Genomic DNA, 20,318 nt, shown 5'->3' on the forward strand with positions numbered 1-20,318 from the left:
TAATTATGTTTTTATTACGATTTGATTTATTTTATCGAATTGATTCGTTTCGATTCTTTCTTTTATCGATTACTTTCGTTTCGTTTTGTTTCGCAATTTTTATGACCCGAGAATTATGGGTAACATTGATTACGTAATTTTCGTAAACATCTGGGCGCCATACTACAGACTATAAGGCCAACCCTATCTTGGAAAAGCTACGATTCGATTTGTATTTAATTATCGAAACTAGCAAATATTTTCCGATACTGGTTTGGCTCTAAATCGCACATGTACAAGTATACGCAAATGAAGCTGCCATTATGCTGTTTTTAAGCTCCTGAAAATGCAGGTACAAACCGGATATTGATGCTTTTTCTTGCCATAAGTTTATAGAACCAAGTAGATAATACAACCATAAACGCTCCCTTCGGAAGCGTATAATCCCTGCTCCATAAGGGGGATCTTCAGGATATGAATCTATTATCAAAATAAGTCGAAAAATACCTGTTCGATTAGGGGGTTCTTCTATTTATTTCAGAATTAGTCGATTTAATAAGTCGACCATATCTAGTTATAATTTCTTGGCATACATGACAAAGGCCTTTTGAAAGTCAGAATATTCTGCTTCATCTGTAGACCTAGGTGGTGGTATGAATTCTTGCCACATTTTTATGTCAAAGCCATTATTTTTGAAGGCCTCTTTCAATTCATTTTCATTTATTTTCAAGCAGTAAAATTTCAAGTCGCCAACTTTGTAAAAGGTTTCATCTAATACCCCTGTAACAAGCAGATGACCACCAGAAGGCAGAAACTGATATAGTCGCTTTGTCATATCTTTGTAGTCTTCAAGTGATCCACACGCAGCTTCAAAGCAGAGGCTAGCAACGATGACATCCGGTTTTGGAATTTCCTCTGCTACCATCGGCCATTTGGTTACGTCAATATTGCAAACAGATCTTACTTTCCCCCTAATGTCTGTGAAACGTTCCTCCACACTAAGGCTGAAAAATAGTTCAAACAGTTTATGCTTCTTGAAGGAAAACTACAATATAAGATAAACTAAGTAAATTCGATGAAGAAGCTCTTAGTGCTGACCATTTCTTTTTTAATGATAAGATACTAGCGTTCGCCATTTTGTTCTAGAAAAAGAGAAATATATTTGATAGGGGTTGCAATTTCTTGTGTTACATATTCACACACACGTTCAGTTTTCTAAATGGTTTCGCCTATATATTTTGTAGTGAAATTAACGCATACAAGTAATTAATCTGTTTCTGATACATTGTCCTTTTTTTAAACAAATCTGAACTGCCGAATTCTTTAGGTACATACCATTTTCTTAATGGGGGGATTTTATTTTGAATTAGAAAATTCTTTTCAGCACCACGTTGAGTTTAATTTTTTATTCAAAAATCTACATTGTTAAGTAATGGTGAATACTGAATCATCCATGGCTGAGTAGCAAAAAAATTGCTCAAATTTGGAATATTCTATTTTTTTATTTTTTTTTTCAAAAAAAATTCCCGGCCCAGATCTGTCTGACTGGGAGATTCCTTCAGTTAAGGCAGGTGTACGATTTACACAGGTTCGAAATTTATTGAAATAAATAGGGATTTTAATGGATTTGGGTTTACACAGACTTCCGGTTTATACAGGGTTTGGTTTTTAGTCGGGTTTGACTATAATTTATTACCAATACTAATTGTACCTGCTAGACTCAAGCTGAAGGCAATATTTACAAATATCCTTCCCATGATTCCTTTTTCCTTCCACCCATTCGTTGAGAATATTTCTGTTAATTTTGCTGTAGTCGGACAAGTAAATGTTTTGTACATATGGCGCGGCACTGATTACAGAGTGAATAGTTGGTCCTGTGCCAATATCCAATAAATTCTCACCCTTAATGTCACCTGAATAAGAACAAAGATGGTAGGTTATCCCTTACGGCCAGGCGCAGATCCAAAGACGGACGTGCCGGACGTACACCACCCTAAGAAATTGAAAAAAAACTCTTTTTTTTGCATAAAATCTTGATTTTTCACAAATTTTACACAAATTTTTTTATTCCATTTACGTCCCCTAACCTGAGATCATGTATCCGCCCCTAACGGCATACCTTCCTTTTCCCCTAAACTACCAGAATATAGGATTAAAATGACCGAAAATATATGAGAACCCATATGTACTCCGTTGTGCAACGGTTGTAGTTGGTAGGCATGTGGACTACGGGTACCATTTATACGATCGAAGAATGTTTTTTTTTCGGTCGTATAGTTATCGTAGTCGTCATCATTGGCGTTCGTTAATATGTAGTTTATTTACGATAACTTGAGTAAACCTTATTAAGACTTATTGAAGAGACATGGCGGACGGTCCTATAGTTTTTGGAGGTTTTTTGCCCCATTCCTTTTGGGAATAGGGCTAAACGTGGGGAAATTGGTGTGATCATTATAACTGATAGGAAAAGTTTATTGTTTATCCAACTTTTATGATTCATATGCCAATACATAACTTTTGAAATTTTGTTTTGGTTTTTACAGTAGTGAAGGCTTAACTTATCTTTAAGGTTCTGCTAAAGTCAATATCTAGGACATTCCTTAACATTTTTGAGTTAAATGGGTACAATTGGCCTCGCAAAAAAAATCTTTTTCAAAAATTTTGTTCCGATTTTGATTTTTTTTATTTGATTCTTTAAGAAAAAAATTCCTGTGGGTTTTTCAGTCAGATTTCAGATATCTCTTGCAGTTTCTGAGTCAAGGGAGTCACAACCCAAAAAACGATTTGATTTTGAATATAAAAAAGATTTTATGGGCTCTTTATGTAAATCTTTTCCTGCATGGCTGCATTATTCAACTGGTAATAGATATCCCTTACGGCCTCCGCGTTATAAAGGGTCAAGGGGGTCACATGCCAAAATAGCTACCTTTTTTATTATTGGTCCAATGTTCGCTATATTGAGTTCAAACTTGTTGTTGTAACCATAATGAACTGTAAGTCCCTACGCATTAGTGTGTCAGAAACAGGCAATTGTTGTGTCCACTGCACAGTTCGAAAATGCCTCGGACCTATCAAACTACACTCTGCTAAGGTCTTTATTTATAAAAGTATTGCCCACTCAAGCTTCAATTTCGGTAACTTACGCTTTATCTTCCTTTAGGCCAACAATAAATCATTTCAAAAAGGGTCAACAAGTAAATTCGTATAACTTTGTTAAGATTTAAAGGAAGTGTATTTCAGATAAACAATACCTGACTTGAACACGTCATGAATTCCCTTCAACATGAAAGACAGGAAGTCCCCCTCTTCTTCGCATCCTGCTATCTGATAGTAATAAGTTTTTATATACCAGTCCCCGTCAAATTTGTCGTATTCACTTGTAATTCCACTCGCCATAATGTTCAGTCAGGATGTTTAGGTTATCGCTAAAAATAACTTAAACTATTTTTATCTTTTAATGTGTTTAATCGACGAAGTTATTGGTCGTTTATAATGGCAAATTTTAGTTCTTGTTCGGTCTTCTCAGAAGGTAATACAGCAAAATTGGAAAAAAAATCAAGAACGAGCTTTACGCTTTTATTCACAACGACAAAAACTCTTATGAAATCATAGAAAATAAGGTTCTTGAAAACGATAGCGATAGAAACTTATACAATTGTACACAATGGTTGTCCTGTGTTTTTACATGATCTTGTAACTTTGAAAAATAATTCCTATAAATTCAGGTACACTAGCACAGCGGAAAACGACCAGGTATGGTCTTAAATAATGCAGATATTCAGCCCCGTAGTACAGGGCGCCGAATGGGACTCTGGTGGTTTTGTATTCAAAATTCCATTGTGTACAGACAAAAGTGAATTTTGTTCAACAAAAAATGAATTCAGATTAACAAAATTTATAACATACTACAAATTTTCAAAAGTCAATTCTGTGGCACAAAATTCAATTTTGTGTCACAAAAAATGTGTTGTGCGGTGAAATTTGTTAATCTGTCGAAGTCTGTGAAAGATTATTTTGTTTCACAATACCTCACGATTTTTTGCCAGATACAGATATATTCCTTATTTCATTCCGATTCTATTGATCTATGACACAAGAAATTTGGTTGAGTGGAACAGGACGGACGAGATGAAAAACCGACATAGTGTCTTAACTTTCGTTTCCCTTTAGTTTACAAACGCTAAAATAATCAATTTTTAGATTCAAGATTGTGACACATTGGGTTATACGATTACCATATCCGATATTTTTTTCACTTATGTGCTTTATTCTAACTGTGCACATACCTTATCCACTGTATTGCAGTGAAAGTTTGTGATACACGTGTACATGATGCTGCACATTTTGAATTCATTTGCAGATCCAAAGGATTCTTTAAACTAATTCGCATACAAAATTGACTTTTGTAATACAAAATTGAATTTTTGTCTCACAAAATTGAATTATGTCTCAAAAAATGAATTTCGTCATTACAAAATTGAAGTGATCACAAAACAAGTCTGTGTAACATAGTTTTGTACGACGAACCAATCTAATCTGAACCAGTTCAAGACCCTTCCTGTTCATGTGTTACAGTTCAAGACCCATCCTGTTCATATGTCAGCTGAATATCATACATCATTTTCTGTTTTATGATTTCATATTCATGCATGTGCTGTTTTAGTGTTATAGTTCTTCTAGCTGCTTAGGTTTACTTTATTTTGTTTCATTTTGCCTATTTACTAAAGCTTATTTTGTATTGTGTGTCTTATTTAATTTATAAATGTCTGCATGCTTAAATACGTTTTACGATTTTTATGTCTTGTGTCTATTTATTTTATTTATAAGTCTTATAAAAGCTCATGAATGCTTCTGTTTATTGTTTATATGAAACACGCGTCTATAAATAAATAATTGCCTGTATTTTTTTTATATTTTTTATTGTTATTTTTTTTATTATGCTCCGACGACATAGCTATTCGATCTCAAATTACATCAAACTATATTGAAAATGCACTGTTATGACGTTATATCGGCTATTTATTATATAGGTAGCAGTGTTTTATCGAATGTTCCCACTGTAATAAAATTTCGATAATTCCTACTCTGAAATAAATTCGGTGATTTCACTCTCGGATTTTCTCCCGCCAAAACGTCACAACTTTGACATCAATCCACCAATCAACGAATTTAAAATTCATGTTGAAAATATCGAGCGGGTGCACGTCAAAACATGGATGCTATAAAAAAAATATAGTGCATTTTCTTTTTATCTTCGATCTACAAACTAATGTTTTGTCAAAAGATATGAACAATGACTTATAAAATAGAGCAAACATCACACTATAAGATGGAAAAATTTTTATAAAAGAAAATCTGACATAATAACATAAAAACGTTCCACTGAAAAGGTTGGGTTGATGAGTGCAAAACGAAAGTGAAAGTAGAGGCTATTTATAGTTCAAGGCTACTTTCTGTCTGGTCTTCGTGGACTCACCCTATTTTCTTTGCGGGAAATTATTTTTTTACGTGTCCTTAGAAATGCTGCATAATTGAAAGTTTTTTTGAATCAATTTACAAAATCCTAAAATATGCACTTCACTATAGAAGTCCATGGGTTATGCACTCTTTCCAATTAATTATCCTATTAGTCTCGACTCACGGGATTATGCCAGCTGTCTATGATGCATTATGTGCGTCTGCGTTAAAGCAATACAATGAACAAGTAATTGCCTGTATTTTTTTAATTTATTTTTTTTATTATTTTGTTTTATTATTTTTTTTTTTTTGCTACTATGCTACGAGGGAAAAAGTTATTCGTACTCGAGTAACATTTAACTATATTGGAAATGCAGCACTGTATTTAAAGCATTTTAAAGAATAATTTAAAATTCGAGATAAAATACAAATATAGATATACTGTATTCATATCATGGTCCCACAACGGGTCGAGTTATTACAATGATTCGCTTCTAAGAAACATGTATAGACATGGTAAGTAGACATTGCATTATAGCATGTAAAGAAAGATCATATGATATCAGTAGACATTTCATTTTATTGTGTAAAGCAGACATTACATTAAAACGTGTACAATATGCATTACATTATGACGTGTAAAGGTTACAACGTACAAAGCAGATCGAATACAATGAGAGATCGAAAGCATTTGAAGAAATGTCACTTAGAATGTATAGATTCAATAATCCAACACAGATAAATCAAGTAAAATGCTTAAAAGTGCATGAGAAACTAATTGTATGACGTGAAAAGACAAAGACAAAACATGTAACCAAAATTTCAAAAGTACTGTAAATTATGGATACTGTCAATAATTCAACAATATTGGATCATTTATTATAGATATAATTGACTATTTTAATATTTTTTTATATTAATTTTGCCATAGATGTCTTTCGGAAGGACTTTATTTTCATAGTAATTTCATTATCGTGGTACTATAAAAATGGAAGATGTGCCACGAAGGGACTTTTTTTGTCTATTGTGATCTTGTGATCTATTGTAAGGAAATTCAAAAACAAAGTACAATAGGACTACAGCTATTCTTTACTCAACAAACGTCAGACTACTAATACAGGAACTATTGCGTACTTAAATAATTGCCATTGTTATTTTATTGAAAAAGGAGATTTCAATTTTTGTCGTTTTGACATCGGCATAGCCTATATTTTATGTTCGAGTTTTTATCATTGTAATTTTAAGTTCGTCATATGCTTTGCAATGATAACTCAATCGCAATAATCTCTGAACGTACAAACTCTGAACAAAATAGACATAGAACATGATTCAAAGTTCGTGGTTATACATATATCTACATACAATCAGGTGAATGAACTTATTACGACAGTGCAATCGCTCCTGGGCTCATCAAATGAAAAGACATTAGAAAGACGTGCACCACACTTTTCATGCGACATACATACATTACAAGAAATCAATATATTCAAAATTGTCGCGTGTCTGAATTGTTGTCCATTTATACTGACGTAGCGTACGGTGTTGGTGTCATTTTTGGTATCGTCGAAATCGGCAAAATTTGACGTCTTTTTTTCGTATTGCGACGTACATCGTTCTATAATTGTTAAAAAGAAGTGTGCTGTATTTAATTTTCTACATAAAATAAAACACGCTACATGTTTAATTATTTAATTATCCGATTCGATATTAATTTTTCGAACGTTTTGGTCAATTGAAAGGATCAGGTTACATCCCGATATGGTAAATAGTTTGGAATCATCCATTTAAAAATGATTGGAAGGAAATTTTATCCTATGAGAAAAATGTTAGGGATTATGAAAACAAATTTAGTGATGCGCTAAAAAAGTATAAAATATAAAGTGAATCTTTCCTATTTGGTTTTATATCTCTAATGTAGATGTATGTTGATATTTCCGAATACATGGACTCATTTCAGAATTTTATAAGGTATGTTTCTAAACATTTTGAGAAAACAAAACCTTGTCAAATCTCCCTCTTCGAGAAAATTTAAGATCGAAATCTCCCGTTTTTATTTTAGGACGAAAAAAACTTGTAATATTGTTATGACACAGTCGTGGTCTGGGAACACTTCGTTTTCGTGCGATAACTGTAGTTATGGTTGACGAATAGCCCGGAAATGTTGATATGATTTTACCATTTAATTTGGACTTTGTAACCTCTGTCGCTTTAGAAAAAGGGACCAAAAAGGGTAAAAATACGTATTTCATTAACACCCATGTAGATTTTTTTTTTCAATTTTAATTATTCTATTTTTAATGTGTTCTTTATTTAATTCGGTTAAACAAATGTACAGCAGATTTTGTACAGTATTGGACCGTTTTCAAGTTATATGGGGTCAAATTGGGCAACGCCTAAACACATTTTCGTAACTTTTTTTTTTTGGTCCGATTTCGAAATTTTTTATTTCACTGGATTCTTTATTGGATTCCTCATTGATAATCCTGCCTGCATTTTTCAATCAGATTTCCGATATCTCTTACGGTTTTCGAGTTATAAGGGGTAAAAAAGGCCACACCAGAATAAATAGTTTTTTGTTTTGTTTTTGGTCCAATTTGAAAAAAAAAGATTCAAAAATTTTTTTTTTTTTTGCAATATTTCTACAACTTATTATATCTTATAGCTCAAATAATTGTCAAGAGGTAATTAGACGATCATGAAATACGATTTTACAATATTTCACTAGCGAATGTGCAAGCGCGTGTCTACACATTTCAAAATACTTTGATGCAGGCACGCTGATCCCGATTTCACTAGGACATCATTGCATATGAACAGACAGGGGTGCACGCAAAAACGGTGGGGGCTTTCTTTTCCTGTTTTCTTTTCAACATTTCTTTCATTATTTTATCAGATTCACTAAAATCGTAATTTTTAATTCATTTCGTCCACAGTCGTAATAATTTAATCTAGTATCGTAAGTTTTCATTACTTTTTATTGTTTTTAAAATTGACGTTAAAAGAGTCGTAAAACAGAACGTTACTTTGGAAACGTCAAAAATGCGCTTTGTGACATTTTTGTTAGACAAGGTTTTACATATATTTATAACCCATTTGTTAAGCCAAAGAAAAAAAATGAAATTATAAAACCATAGAGGAGGATGAATATATTTTTAAGTATATGAAGAAATTTACTCAACACCATTTGTTTTTTTGAACAGTTCGTTCGAATTTTGCATGGTGTACGCGTGAATAAATAAAATATACAAATTTTAGATGTTGTGACATTTTGGTTAGACACAGACAAAATGCTGCACTTCCATACACGTTCAACCAAGTACCATAACTTTTAGAATATACTATCTACAGCATATATACATGTAAAATTCAAAATTTCACAGTTATTAGTTCAATCAAAGTTAACGAAAAAAGGTTTTGATAAAGACTGAGTAGCACGTAACGTGTAGAAAAAGTCGGGAAAAAGACAACGTGACATCACAACATATGTGCGTATTTATCTACTACTAGACAATAAAACTCATTATTTTTTAGAACAAACATGATATTCTGAATATTTATACAGTTCTTTAAGCGTGAATATACTTTTGTTAAAATACTATTCGTTGTTATATTTTACAACCGTAAACAAGAATGTAGCCAATTGCCAACGTCGAAAAAAATAAGATTTGTGACATAATTGAAATACGGACAAAAAGACTTTTAACAAAAAGTCTGATTGAACATTTTATGTATATTTTCGTTGGTGTTATGTAATAAATTGTCAATGTAGTTAATAAGAGTACCGATTAAAAAAGCTGTTCGCATAACTTTAAAAAAATGTTTAACATTTTGTCTTCAATTCGATTTCTTTCCATTTTTATAATGTCTACATCAAAGGGGAGATATTTGTGATATTGTAATACGCTTTGACCTTATCATTACGTCATGTAAAACATGACATTGTCTGCAACACAGACTGCTCTTTCCAAAAAAGTTTGTTTTATCAAAATACGCCGAGAAACAAGTTGGATGTATTGGTGCAATGGGAAGCAAGCATTTCTTAATGTTACCCGTCCACATATGAAAATGGACGTTCTTGTGATCGAATAATGCTTTCCCTCCACAATTAACGGCATCTTTCAAAGGTTTATGATTGTAATCCCAAAACAACAACCATTTTCAAACATTTTAATATCTATATTGCCTTTGATAACTCCACATTCTAATAGCAATATTTCGGTTTTCGTAACCAGCCCCGGTTCAATCGAATGTGACACCAACAACGTACGCAACGTCACTTTCATTACAAAGTTTTATACAATTCTAATTTCTTGAGTTATTTCAAGTTTCATTTCATGTTGTACTGGTGGGGCATTTGATGATGAGCCATGTCCGTTCCTGTAATGCCTGTTTGTGTGTGATTCTCTAGATGTCTATGGAGTACTCTCCATTGGATCTCAACACAATTTCTAGCTGTTCCTTGTTCCTAACTGTTATTGTTCATAAAACTGTACCAGTCTTGCATATAGATAGTGCTGATTGATTAATTTCGGTTCACAGACCCCAAATAACAATATTCTTCTATTGTGCATAAATGAATCTTGATGTGGCTGGTGCAAGAGTAGTCAAGGGAACCAAGGTTATAGCGGTAATCAAAAGAATGTAATCCAGGGACAAAGACCAGACATGGAAAACAGACAAACACAACAAAGAACATACAGTAACTAAAATCATACATACAAAGTAACAAAAGCAAATGAGCAACTCGGACTCCAATAAAAACTGGGAGCATGAACCAGGTGCACCGGTAGGGTAAGCGTCCTCTGTTTTTCTAGAGAAGGAACGAAGGAAACGCATACATTAATAGCAAATTACAAACATTTATCTTTAACAAACATTCATTCAAAAAACCAATTAGCCTGTGTCACCAATAATTAAAATATTTTTTAAGATAAAATAAAGAATTATACAAAATAAGACAACGTAAAGTATGAATACTGTTAGTTTAAAAAAATTATCACCGCAATTTTAAGTTCATCATCATCTTTTACAGTTATAACCCAATCGCATTAATCTCTACATACAAAATCTGAAGAAAACAGACATAGGAAATGATTCAAAGTTCAAAGTTCATGTTTATACATATATCTACAATGTACTTATAATCAAGTGAATGAACTTATTATGGCAGTGCAATCGACCTGGGCTCATCAAATGAAAAGACATTGGAAAGACATAATTAATATGTACTTTGGAATTCTTTGATTCCCTTGTCAAAGTCTAAAAAAGGTTCCAACGGGCCTAGCAAAGATTCAACTGCTAAAATTGAAAAGATAATCGCGTTAGAACGAAACCCCATAAGGCAAAGATGTGACATGTGACATATTTTGTCTTCCAATATGACGTGCATCAAAACTCTTCAGATCACCGCGATAAACCGGTGAGCAACATCACAACTGAATTCTGATCCTAAATATACCGTACAAAAATAAGAAGACAATGTCATTTTAGAATCGACAAAAATCACGAAAATTCAATTTTATCGCTATCGCTCAGACTAAAGTAATGCGATATAAATGACCAGCACGTGGTAAAACAATGATAAAATGGAGTTTATTCCCATTATTTACTTCTTCAATAGAAAATTATTTTTTTTAAATAAGTGAATGATAAAAGAATTATAGAAAAAACATTTATAAATACTTTTTGTAAAGATACCAATATGCGTGGGATGTACATTGAGCCATGTATACATGGAGCATCTTGTTTGTTTGAGACAATTCTTAAGTGTACAAAGAATGGATCCCGAAGCCTAATGATAGTTTTTAGTTTTGTTCAGGGTTTGTGTTAAACAGATTTCGAAATATTTCTGTACTGTACGTACAAATATGCTAACTAAATGATGATAATTAGACATGAAAAAGACTCCATAGTCTACACGACCCCCTGTTTGGTTTCCAATGAATGTTTGAATTCATTTCACAGAAAACATTTTAACCTCACCATTACCGTCAACTATCATCAAAAAAGAGGAAGACCAAAGAACACCTGGAGGAGGGGTTTGAACTCTGAACTGAAGAGAGTAGGACTAACGTGGAAGAATTGTAACACCATCGCCCAAAACCGAAGCGAATGGAGAGAAACTGTAGTCCCCCTATGTCCACCCATGGACGAAATGGAATAAATCAATAAATCATCATCAACTCCTTATTTTCTTCATTGTAATGTGAAGCAGAAGGCTTAAATAACCACCATCTTCAGTTAGAAGCGCGCCACATTTATCTCCATCTTTTGAAATATGTAATAGTTTTTTATTTGAACTACTACATACAAACATATTCTGGTCTTGGTCCATTGTTATACTTATTGGACTTAAAAGATTTTCATTCTTAAATGTATAGATGACTTTGTAGTCTGAATTTAGGACAGTTACACTGTCATCACCATAGCTTGTATAGCATATTCTGCTCCCGTCTGTATCCAAACGTGACAGACCCACAATATTGTCATCATCACGTACTTTATCAATTTTCCCAGTTTCCATATTTATGGCCATTATACCTTTCCAAGGTACACAAAAGACGATGTTATCATGATAATATTTCATTCCACTAATCTCGTTCTTTGTCTCTAGTACTTTGATTACTTTACTACTGTTAATATCTATAAAGGAGATAATGTCTGATGATGACATAGAAAAAGCAACATGAGTCTCATTGATTAATGTTACATCACTTACTTTTCCTCCACATTTGACTGATGATTCCAAAGAACCATCAGGTTTTACTATTTTTACCGCTTCATTGGCCCAATCAGCAAACACCATAACACCATTCGGTATTGTACAACAACCGTAATAATCACCTTTACTTAATTTAAACTCGTGTTTCAGTGTAAGCTATTTAGAAAATCTGGCCTGTACCATCTTCTGGGCTGTGTTTGGTCTGTCAATGGATATTAAACTTTTTTCTGTTGAAATATTAATATTTCCGAACGACTTCATTCCAAATATTGTGTCTTCTACTATATCATTTTCTTCTACTTCTATGTGTGTACGGTTCATTGCACCTTTTTCAGATAACTGTTTCAGTGTCTCCTCTGAATCTTTAACGTCCTTCTCCATCTCTCTGATGCCAATAAATGTTTGTAAATTGGATGCATGTTTCTTTATTAGTTCCTTTTGCTCTAAAATGGCTCCAAGATTTTGTTCCTTTGATTTCAGGACTTTAATGGTGCCTTCAATGTCATTTGCAAGTTCATTAATGACTGAATCTAATTCTGAAAGTGTTTTGTATTCAAGCTTTTTCAATTGTTCAATCAGTCGTTGTGTTTTTTCTTTTACTTTTGTGCATATGTCTTCTCTTTTTCTCATCATTTCACTAAGATTCCTTTCTCTATCCTTAACAGCCTTCAAGAAGATTCGATGTACAGCCTCCAATTCTTTCCATCCATCCTCAAAAACAGCTGATGTCTTTATGTTATGGATAACGTCATTGATATCAGGGGTATCTTTACATTTTTTGTGTGAATCAAATAGACATTTCCTGCAAATGTGGTAATCATGTGTCCTACAATAATATTGGAATTTTTCATGGTGCTCTTTACAAATGAGATTAACATTGAGTATAAATGGAGGCAGTTTGCTGTAATCCTCATATGAGATGGTGGTATGGTCCCTTGTTGCTTTCTGCACTTCATGCTGTTTGCTACAGGATATACAAAGGGATTCTTCACACAGAGGACACCATACCTTTGGTTCACTTTTTCGTTGCTGTAATGCACAAACACAGCAGGTTTGTGATGCCATCTATACCTAATGTTTAAAAAGAATTATTGTTTCCATCTAAAATTCTGCTTAGTACACTTTTTTTTGCATTTGTCTTGTTACATTTACAATTTTTCCATCAAGTTGTGTAGTAAACTATTGATTTTTTTTAATTTGTCGAAATCATTAATGCCCATTATAAACTGACCTGGATCAAATATTATTCGTTGACAAATGCTCTGCATGGTTCAGTTTGATACTTTCGCGGAGGTAGAACAAAGAATTGGTTTGACAAATATAGACACAACATTCAATATTCACAAGATTGTGATTAAAATGTTATCATGGCACAGGTAGATACAATAAAATTTATCAACAGAACTTACTCATACGTTAAGACATTAGAAATAATTATTTTTTTTAGTTTTTTTTTTCAAAATGCTAATTTTCCTTTGCTGCCTATTTATATGTACATATTTATGGCAATAAAACATCAATCGCAACTTCTTCGCCAATCCCGTTGATTCCGAGTATTTCTGGGGTTAGCCGAGGATGTACGGATTGAATAAAACAGCTCCCTTTTGTGGTATGAAACCTTCTAGAACAATTTCATAGAAATCAAATTACTTCTATTCAATGACAAGTTAATGCTTGAAAATCAGTAAAAAATGTTTGTTTTTTATCTCAAATTTTATCAAGGTTTTGTATACCACTAAAATCAATCAACGAGTCTGTCCTTCGTTGTATTGACCAATGAGAACAATTTCATAGAGATCATACAGCTATCCTAAAAGTTTTAAAGTTAAATTTATTAAAATTCTTGTTTTGGTTCGTAAATATTACATAACGTCAACAATTAATATCAAAATCTTCCTTTCGTTGTATTCAATATTTAAATCGTTTCCGATTCATTCACTTTAAACATGATAATGTCTGAAAACCAGGGTAAAAAAACATTTATTTTTGGTATTTTCCCCTATTCTTAAATAGTACAAGTTATAACCCACAAAACCATTTCTGGTTCGATTTACGCATAAAATAAACTCCTTTGCGTTTTATTCTGCGCAATTCGAACCAAAATTCTTTATATAAGATAACATATTCAAATATAAGTTACATTTCTTAACCAATGTATTGATAATTTCATCTGGCCTTATAAATGATATATATATATATATATATATATATATATATATATATATATATATATATATATTTTAATTGTGCAGATTCAGTATGTAACCAAGTCTAGGCGTAGTATTCATACGTCACTAAGAGTAATCAAGGGAACAAAGGTTATAGCGATAATCAAAAGATTGTAATCCAGGGACTAAGACCAGACATGGAAAACATACACAATAAAGAACATAAAGTAACTGAAATCATACATACAAAGTATCAAAAGCAAATGAGCAACTCAGACTCCACTAAAAACTGGAAGCATGGACCAGGTGCATCGGCAGGGTAAGCGTCCTCTGCTTTTCTAGAAACATCCGCCCGGGGTAGTCGAAAGAGGAAAGGAAAACTATGACAAGTTGAACAAATCAGTTTTCATAGCGCAGATGGATACACTGTATCGATCCACGAGCTCATGATGATGACCATAAAACTTCTGTGGTGATGACTTCAATCTTGTAGCAACATAACCCTGTTCCGGAAGCCTATTTGTTAGAATTCTAGCGCGATACAAAAAGTCTGCGTAGTTTCGACAAGCTCTGGCATAACGTATGAGTTGTGATATGAACACTTCATACGCATGTGCTGAAGGGATGTTGCCACAGATGAATGGAAAGTTGACAATTCTGAATGAAAAGTCATCACCTTTGTCGTAATGTTTGGTCAATAGTTTTCCTTTCCCATCGATTTTTAAGTGTCGGTCAAGATATGAGGCTGACTTTACAGTGTCAGTAGTATTCTTTATTTGAAGTTCTTTGGGGTACATGCAATGTATCAAATTCCCAAAATTAGGATTGTTTAAAGATAATATGTCAACTATATAGCAGAAACTGAGATTAAATGATCTAGCTAAACGATATTCTTTCTTTCAGATCAGATCAGCTATAAAGCCAGCCTCATAAGAGTGAAGGAAAAGGTCAGAAAGTGGAGGAGCACAATTTGTTCCCATTGGAATGCCGACCGTTTGTTAAAAAACGCGTCCACCACACTGGACAAATATGTTGTCTATTGTAAATTCCAGCATTTTGTAAACATCTTCTTCTGTATATTTGGAAGATGATTTGGAATTATTCCTTACAACGTGTGAGGAATCTGTACCAAGAACTATATATTTGTATCTAGGTGTACTATCTTTTTTTTGGAGAAAAAAACAACGATGTATAATGTTTTTAAGTCGGGATTTTAACTGAGTATGGGGAATAGAAGTATACAGTGTTGAAAAATCATAGTTTTAATGCTATTATATAATAGTCTTGAACTGATTGACTCCAAAAGATCTTTCGAATTTTTCAGGATCCACTTTGAATGAATACCACTAAGGGAGTAACAAGTGTTGTGGTAGGACTGCAGACCCTCTTTGACAGCCGTGAGTATAGAAGTTACAAGTTTTGAAAGAGGTTTGGTGGTACATTTTGCAGATCCAGCTATGAAACGTTGTTTGGATGGATTCTTGTTTAGTTTAGGAATCCAGTACATAGACCTAAATCACAATCATCGTCCTTGGTAGAGAGACCAAAAGAGGATATCACAGATTTATGGTTTTCCACAATCTCTTCTTTGGAAAGTGTGGTAGCAGTATAGGTCTTATCATTGCTATTATTTTCTACGTCTACCTCTGATAATAAACATTGGATATAAAACGTTTTACAGACAAAACAATGTTGTTTTGTGCTTTGTCTGCTGGTACGACAACATACTTGCCATGTATAGTAGACAATGTTTTTGCTGCATCGTGGTCTTTGGAAGCTGATGAAGCATTGACACTCATTGACCTACTTAAAACTTTCATTCATTTCAAAATTAAAGACCTCACGGCCTTTAACCACTCTGTCAGAGCTTCTTGTTCTCGTTTTATCCATTTTCTTGCATAGTCCTCTACGGCATCCATAAGAACTTTAAAGTTATAATTCTAATTTATGGAACGTGGCTCACTGTACTTAGGACCTTTAGAAAGGATATTACGCAGAGATTCGTTTTCGATGATGGACAAATCTCCCGTAACGACGTAACCGGATGGACCATATTTTGAATGGAGAGTTTTTTCAAGAACAGTCAGGTGGTATCCATTATATATCATATGAAGTAAGAAATTGTGTTTTGCATTTGCACTAATTTAGTATGTTTTTCATTATTGGGGCTTATTTTAGATTGATCTTTTATTTTCGCATTCAGTTTCTTAAAACTCCACATGATAACTGCTAGACTGCAATTACTGGTTTTTAATCACTCTGCAAAGTTTTGAATATTATTGCTTTAATACTTTTTGAGTGACAGATTAAACAGAGTGAGTGTCCTTTATAATGTGACGCACGGACACATGGAATTGAGTGGCTGCTTTACCGATGGTGACGCAGGTAAAAATCATAACCGATAATGAGAAAATGTAAAGGGTATAGAATCAAAAGGACAACATTTGGAATTGGACCAAGATTGTATAAAATGCTTTGTACGAATTACTTTGTTTTCTGTCAACGTTTACAATTTTTGCACAGTGACAGAGATAAACTCAAGGAAGTTAATTTTGCCTACTCCTAAGTACTATGTACTAGAAAAGGTAATTGTGTTATTTTTATTTGCTATTAAAATGCGTGGTTTACATTAATTGGGCTTAATAGATATTGAGTAGATCTGAGTAAGATATTTTTTCTTTCTCAACAGTGTCCTGAATCAATGAAACGTATCGGTTCTTTTCATATACATAACCATAAAAGTCAAATCATGGGTCCCTGCTTTTTAAATATATATATTCATTGGCTACAAGGGGTAATGAAATTCTAATGAAAGTAAGGTCTCAGTGGATTAGTGCACCGAGGACAGGTCATTTTAGGATGATGATATATATATATACCTGAAAATGGCTTATTGAATGTCAGAGGGACATTATGATGCATATGACATACACTTTCAATGGAAATTCTCAGTACATGGGTACCACACGAACAAGAATACTTTCACAATATTAAAATATATAAAATAGAACAATATCGCTTAACGCTTCCTTACCAGTGAAAAGATGCTTATTAGATAGTCTAAAGGAGTAATCAAGGGAACCAAGGTTATAGCGGTAACCAAAAAATGTAATCCAGGAACAAAGACCAGACATGGAAAACAGACATACACAACAAAGAACATAAAGTAACTAAAATCATACATACAAAGTAACAAATGCAAATGAGCAACTCGGACTCCACTAAAAACTGGGAGCATGGACCAGGTGCCCCGGTAAGGTAAGCGTCCTCTGCTTTTCTATAAAAAATCGAATTAATCAATTGCGAATATCAGTTTTGACCACGGTCCAATTATCAACTGTAAACAATTAACTAGGGGTTTCTTTATATACAAGTTTTACAAAAATGATACAGAGACATTTTTAGGAAGTAGACCTATAGTAAGGCACACAACTCTTAAAAATCATTTGGAACGTTTGTATGCAGCAATTTACATCCATCTAATGTAAGTATCTAATTAACTTGGATTGATTTTATTCTGCTTCAAACAAAAGCTTGAGAGGCTTTGGTAAAATTGCATATGATACAAAAGTATCACTGATTTCAAGAGTTATGCCCCTTATCCTAGGTCTAGCTCCTTAAATGCAATTTGTGGGGAAGAATAGCGGGTATGGTAATTCTTAGTTGAACTAAAATAAGTCCATCATTTGACTATGTAACATTGGATTGAGTGAGAAAAGAAAACGATATAAAAATAAATTGAAAAAAAATCAAAGTCTAGGAAAAAAGTGAAAATTTAACTTACCACTATTCCTGATCAGTGGAACTAAATTTTCTCCTTCATATTGTTTAAATGACAAGAAATATGAGCAGAAAATATTTTCTGGTATTAGCCTACATCTTCTTGGTATCATAAGTTGAGGAATAGTGGAATATAATTCATAGTTGTTGAACTACATGTCCATTTAAGAATTAGGCAGTCGAAACATAAAATTCAGAACTTTTTAAATTCCCAAATCCACATGGGACACCCTCTTTAGACATTTGATAATGTAGAGGGAGTAATATTTTGTCATGTTATAAGACCTGATACATTATCTTATACGAAAATATGAAAACAAAGAATTAAGTGTTACTATTTAATTTGGATAAAGTCCACTATTTCCAAATTGTCTGCAGCGCTTGCAGCCTGATACGTGGTTAGAAATGAATGATTTCGTTGTAATGTAAATGTTGGTCATTAGTTTGTCTTCGTGTCGTCATTTGACTTTCTAGTTTATCTTATAGTCCGAGTCTTTCAGGACTTACTTCAAAGTGTGTTTACACTTATTGAAGACCTTTTGCTGATAATTGTAAGTATTTACTATCTTTATAGGGGTTATACGATGGTGCATTTGTTGCGTTTCACCATATCTGTTCCCTTTTCTACGTTTCACCATATCTGTTCCCTTTGTTATGTTTCACCATATCTGTTCCCTTTTCTACGTTTCACCATATCTGTTCCCTTTGTTACGTTTCACCATATCTGTTCCCTTTTTTACGTTTCACCATATCTGTTCCCTTTGTTACGTTCCACCATATCTGTTCCCTGTTCTACGTTTCACCATATCCGTTCCCTGTTCTACGTTCCACCATATCTGTTCCCATTTCTACGTTTCACCATATCCGTTCCCTCTTCTACGTTCCACCATATCCGTTCCCTGTTCTACGTTCCACCATATCTGTTCCCTTTTCTACGTTCCACCATATCTGTTCCCTTTTCTACGTTTCACCATATCTGTTCCCTTTTCTACGTTCCACCATATCTGTTCCCTTTGTTACGTTCCACCATATCTGTTCTCTGTTCTACGTTTCACCAAATCCGTTCCCTGTTCTACGTTCCACTATATCTGTTCCCTTTTCTACGTTCCACCATATCTGTTCCCTTTTCTACGTTCCACCATATCAGTTCCCTTTGTTACGTTTCACCATATCTGTTCCCTTTGTTACGTTTCACCATATCTGTTCCCTTTTCTACGTTTCACCATATCTGTTCCCTTTGTTATGTTTCACCATATCTGTTCCCTTTTCTACGTTTCACCATATCTGTTCCCTTTGTTACGTTTCACCATATCTGTTCCCTTTTTTACGTTTCACCATATCTGTTCCCTTTGTTACGTTCCACCATATCTGTTCCCTGTTCTACGTTTCACCATATCCGTTCCCTGTTCTACGTTCCACCATATCTGTTCCCTCTTCTACGTTCCACCATATCCGTTCCCTGTTCTACGTTCCACCATATCTGTTCCCTTTTCTACGTTCCACCATATCTGTTCCCTTTTCTACGTTTCACCATATCTGTTCCCTTTTCTACGTTCCACCATATCTGTTCCCTTTTCTACGTTCCACCATATCTGTTCTCTGTTCTACGTTTCACCAAATCCGTTCCCTGTTCTACGTTCCACTATATCTGTTCCCTTTTCTACGTTCCACCATATCTGTTCCCTTTTCTACGTTCCACCATATCAGTTCCCTTTGTTACGTTCCACCATATCTGTTCCCTGTTCTACGTTTCACCATATCCGTTCCCTCTTCTACGTTCCACCATATCCGTTCCCTGTTCTACGTTCCACCATATCTGTTCCCTTTTCTACGTTCCACCATATCTGTTCCCTTTTCTACGTTTCACCATATCTGTTCCCTTTTCTACGTTCCACCATATCTGTTCCCTTTGTTACGTTCCACCATATCTGTTCTCTGTTCTACGTTTCACCAAATCCGTTCCCTGTTCTACGTTCCACTATATCTGTTCCCTTTTCTACGTTCCACCATATCTGTTCCCTTTTCTACGTTCCACCATATCAGTTCCCTTTGTTACGTTTCACCATATCTGTTCCCTTTGTTACGTTTCACCATATCTGTTCCCTTTTCTACGTTTCACCATATCCGTTCCCTTTTCTACGTTCCACCATAGCAGTTCCCTTTTCTACGTTTCACCATATCTGTTCCCTTTTCTACGTTTCACCATATCTGTT

At 33.8% G+C, this 20,318-nt stretch overlaps 2 protein-coding genes across 2 annotated transcripts; both read right to left on the bottom strand.

Annotated features, from left to right (window-relative positions):
* Positions 1-489: 489 nt before the first annotated feature.
* On the bottom strand, positions 490-4,127 carry LOC148600022 (indolethylamine N-methyltransferase-like). The gene is made up of 4 exons (XM_088557750.1): positions 4,008-4,127; positions 3,231-3,404; positions 1,691-1,892; positions 490-983 (listed from the first exon to the last, which is right to left on the bottom strand). The coding sequence occupies exons 2-4, from the start codon at positions 3,373-3,375 to the stop codon at positions 554-556; spliced, it is 777 nt and encodes a 258-aa protein (XP_088413876.1). The 5' UTR covers positions 3,376-3,404; positions 4,008-4,127; the 3' UTR covers positions 490-553.
* Positions 4,128-6,013: 1,886 nt separating this feature from the next.
* Positions 6,014-19,692, bottom strand: LOC148600023 (uncharacterized). Its single transcript, XM_088557749.1, has 2 exons — positions 18,110-19,692; positions 6,014-13,228 (listed from the first exon to the last, which is right to left on the bottom strand). Exon 2 carries the CDS (start codon positions 13,220-13,222, stop codon positions 12,314-12,316), a length of 909 nt encoding a protein of 302 aa, XP_088413875.1. The 5' UTR covers positions 13,223-13,228; positions 18,110-19,692; the 3' UTR covers positions 6,014-12,313.
* Positions 19,693-20,318: the final 626 nt, after the last annotated feature.

Source organism: Perna viridis, chromosome 13 (genome assembly GCF_037379345.1).
Source record: "Perna viridis isolate PV_CMFRI_1.1 ecotype Kerala chromosome 13, ASM3737934v1, whole genome shotgun sequence".
Classification (NCBI taxonomy): Eukaryota; Metazoa; Mollusca; class Bivalvia; order Mytilida; family Mytilidae; genus Perna; species Perna viridis.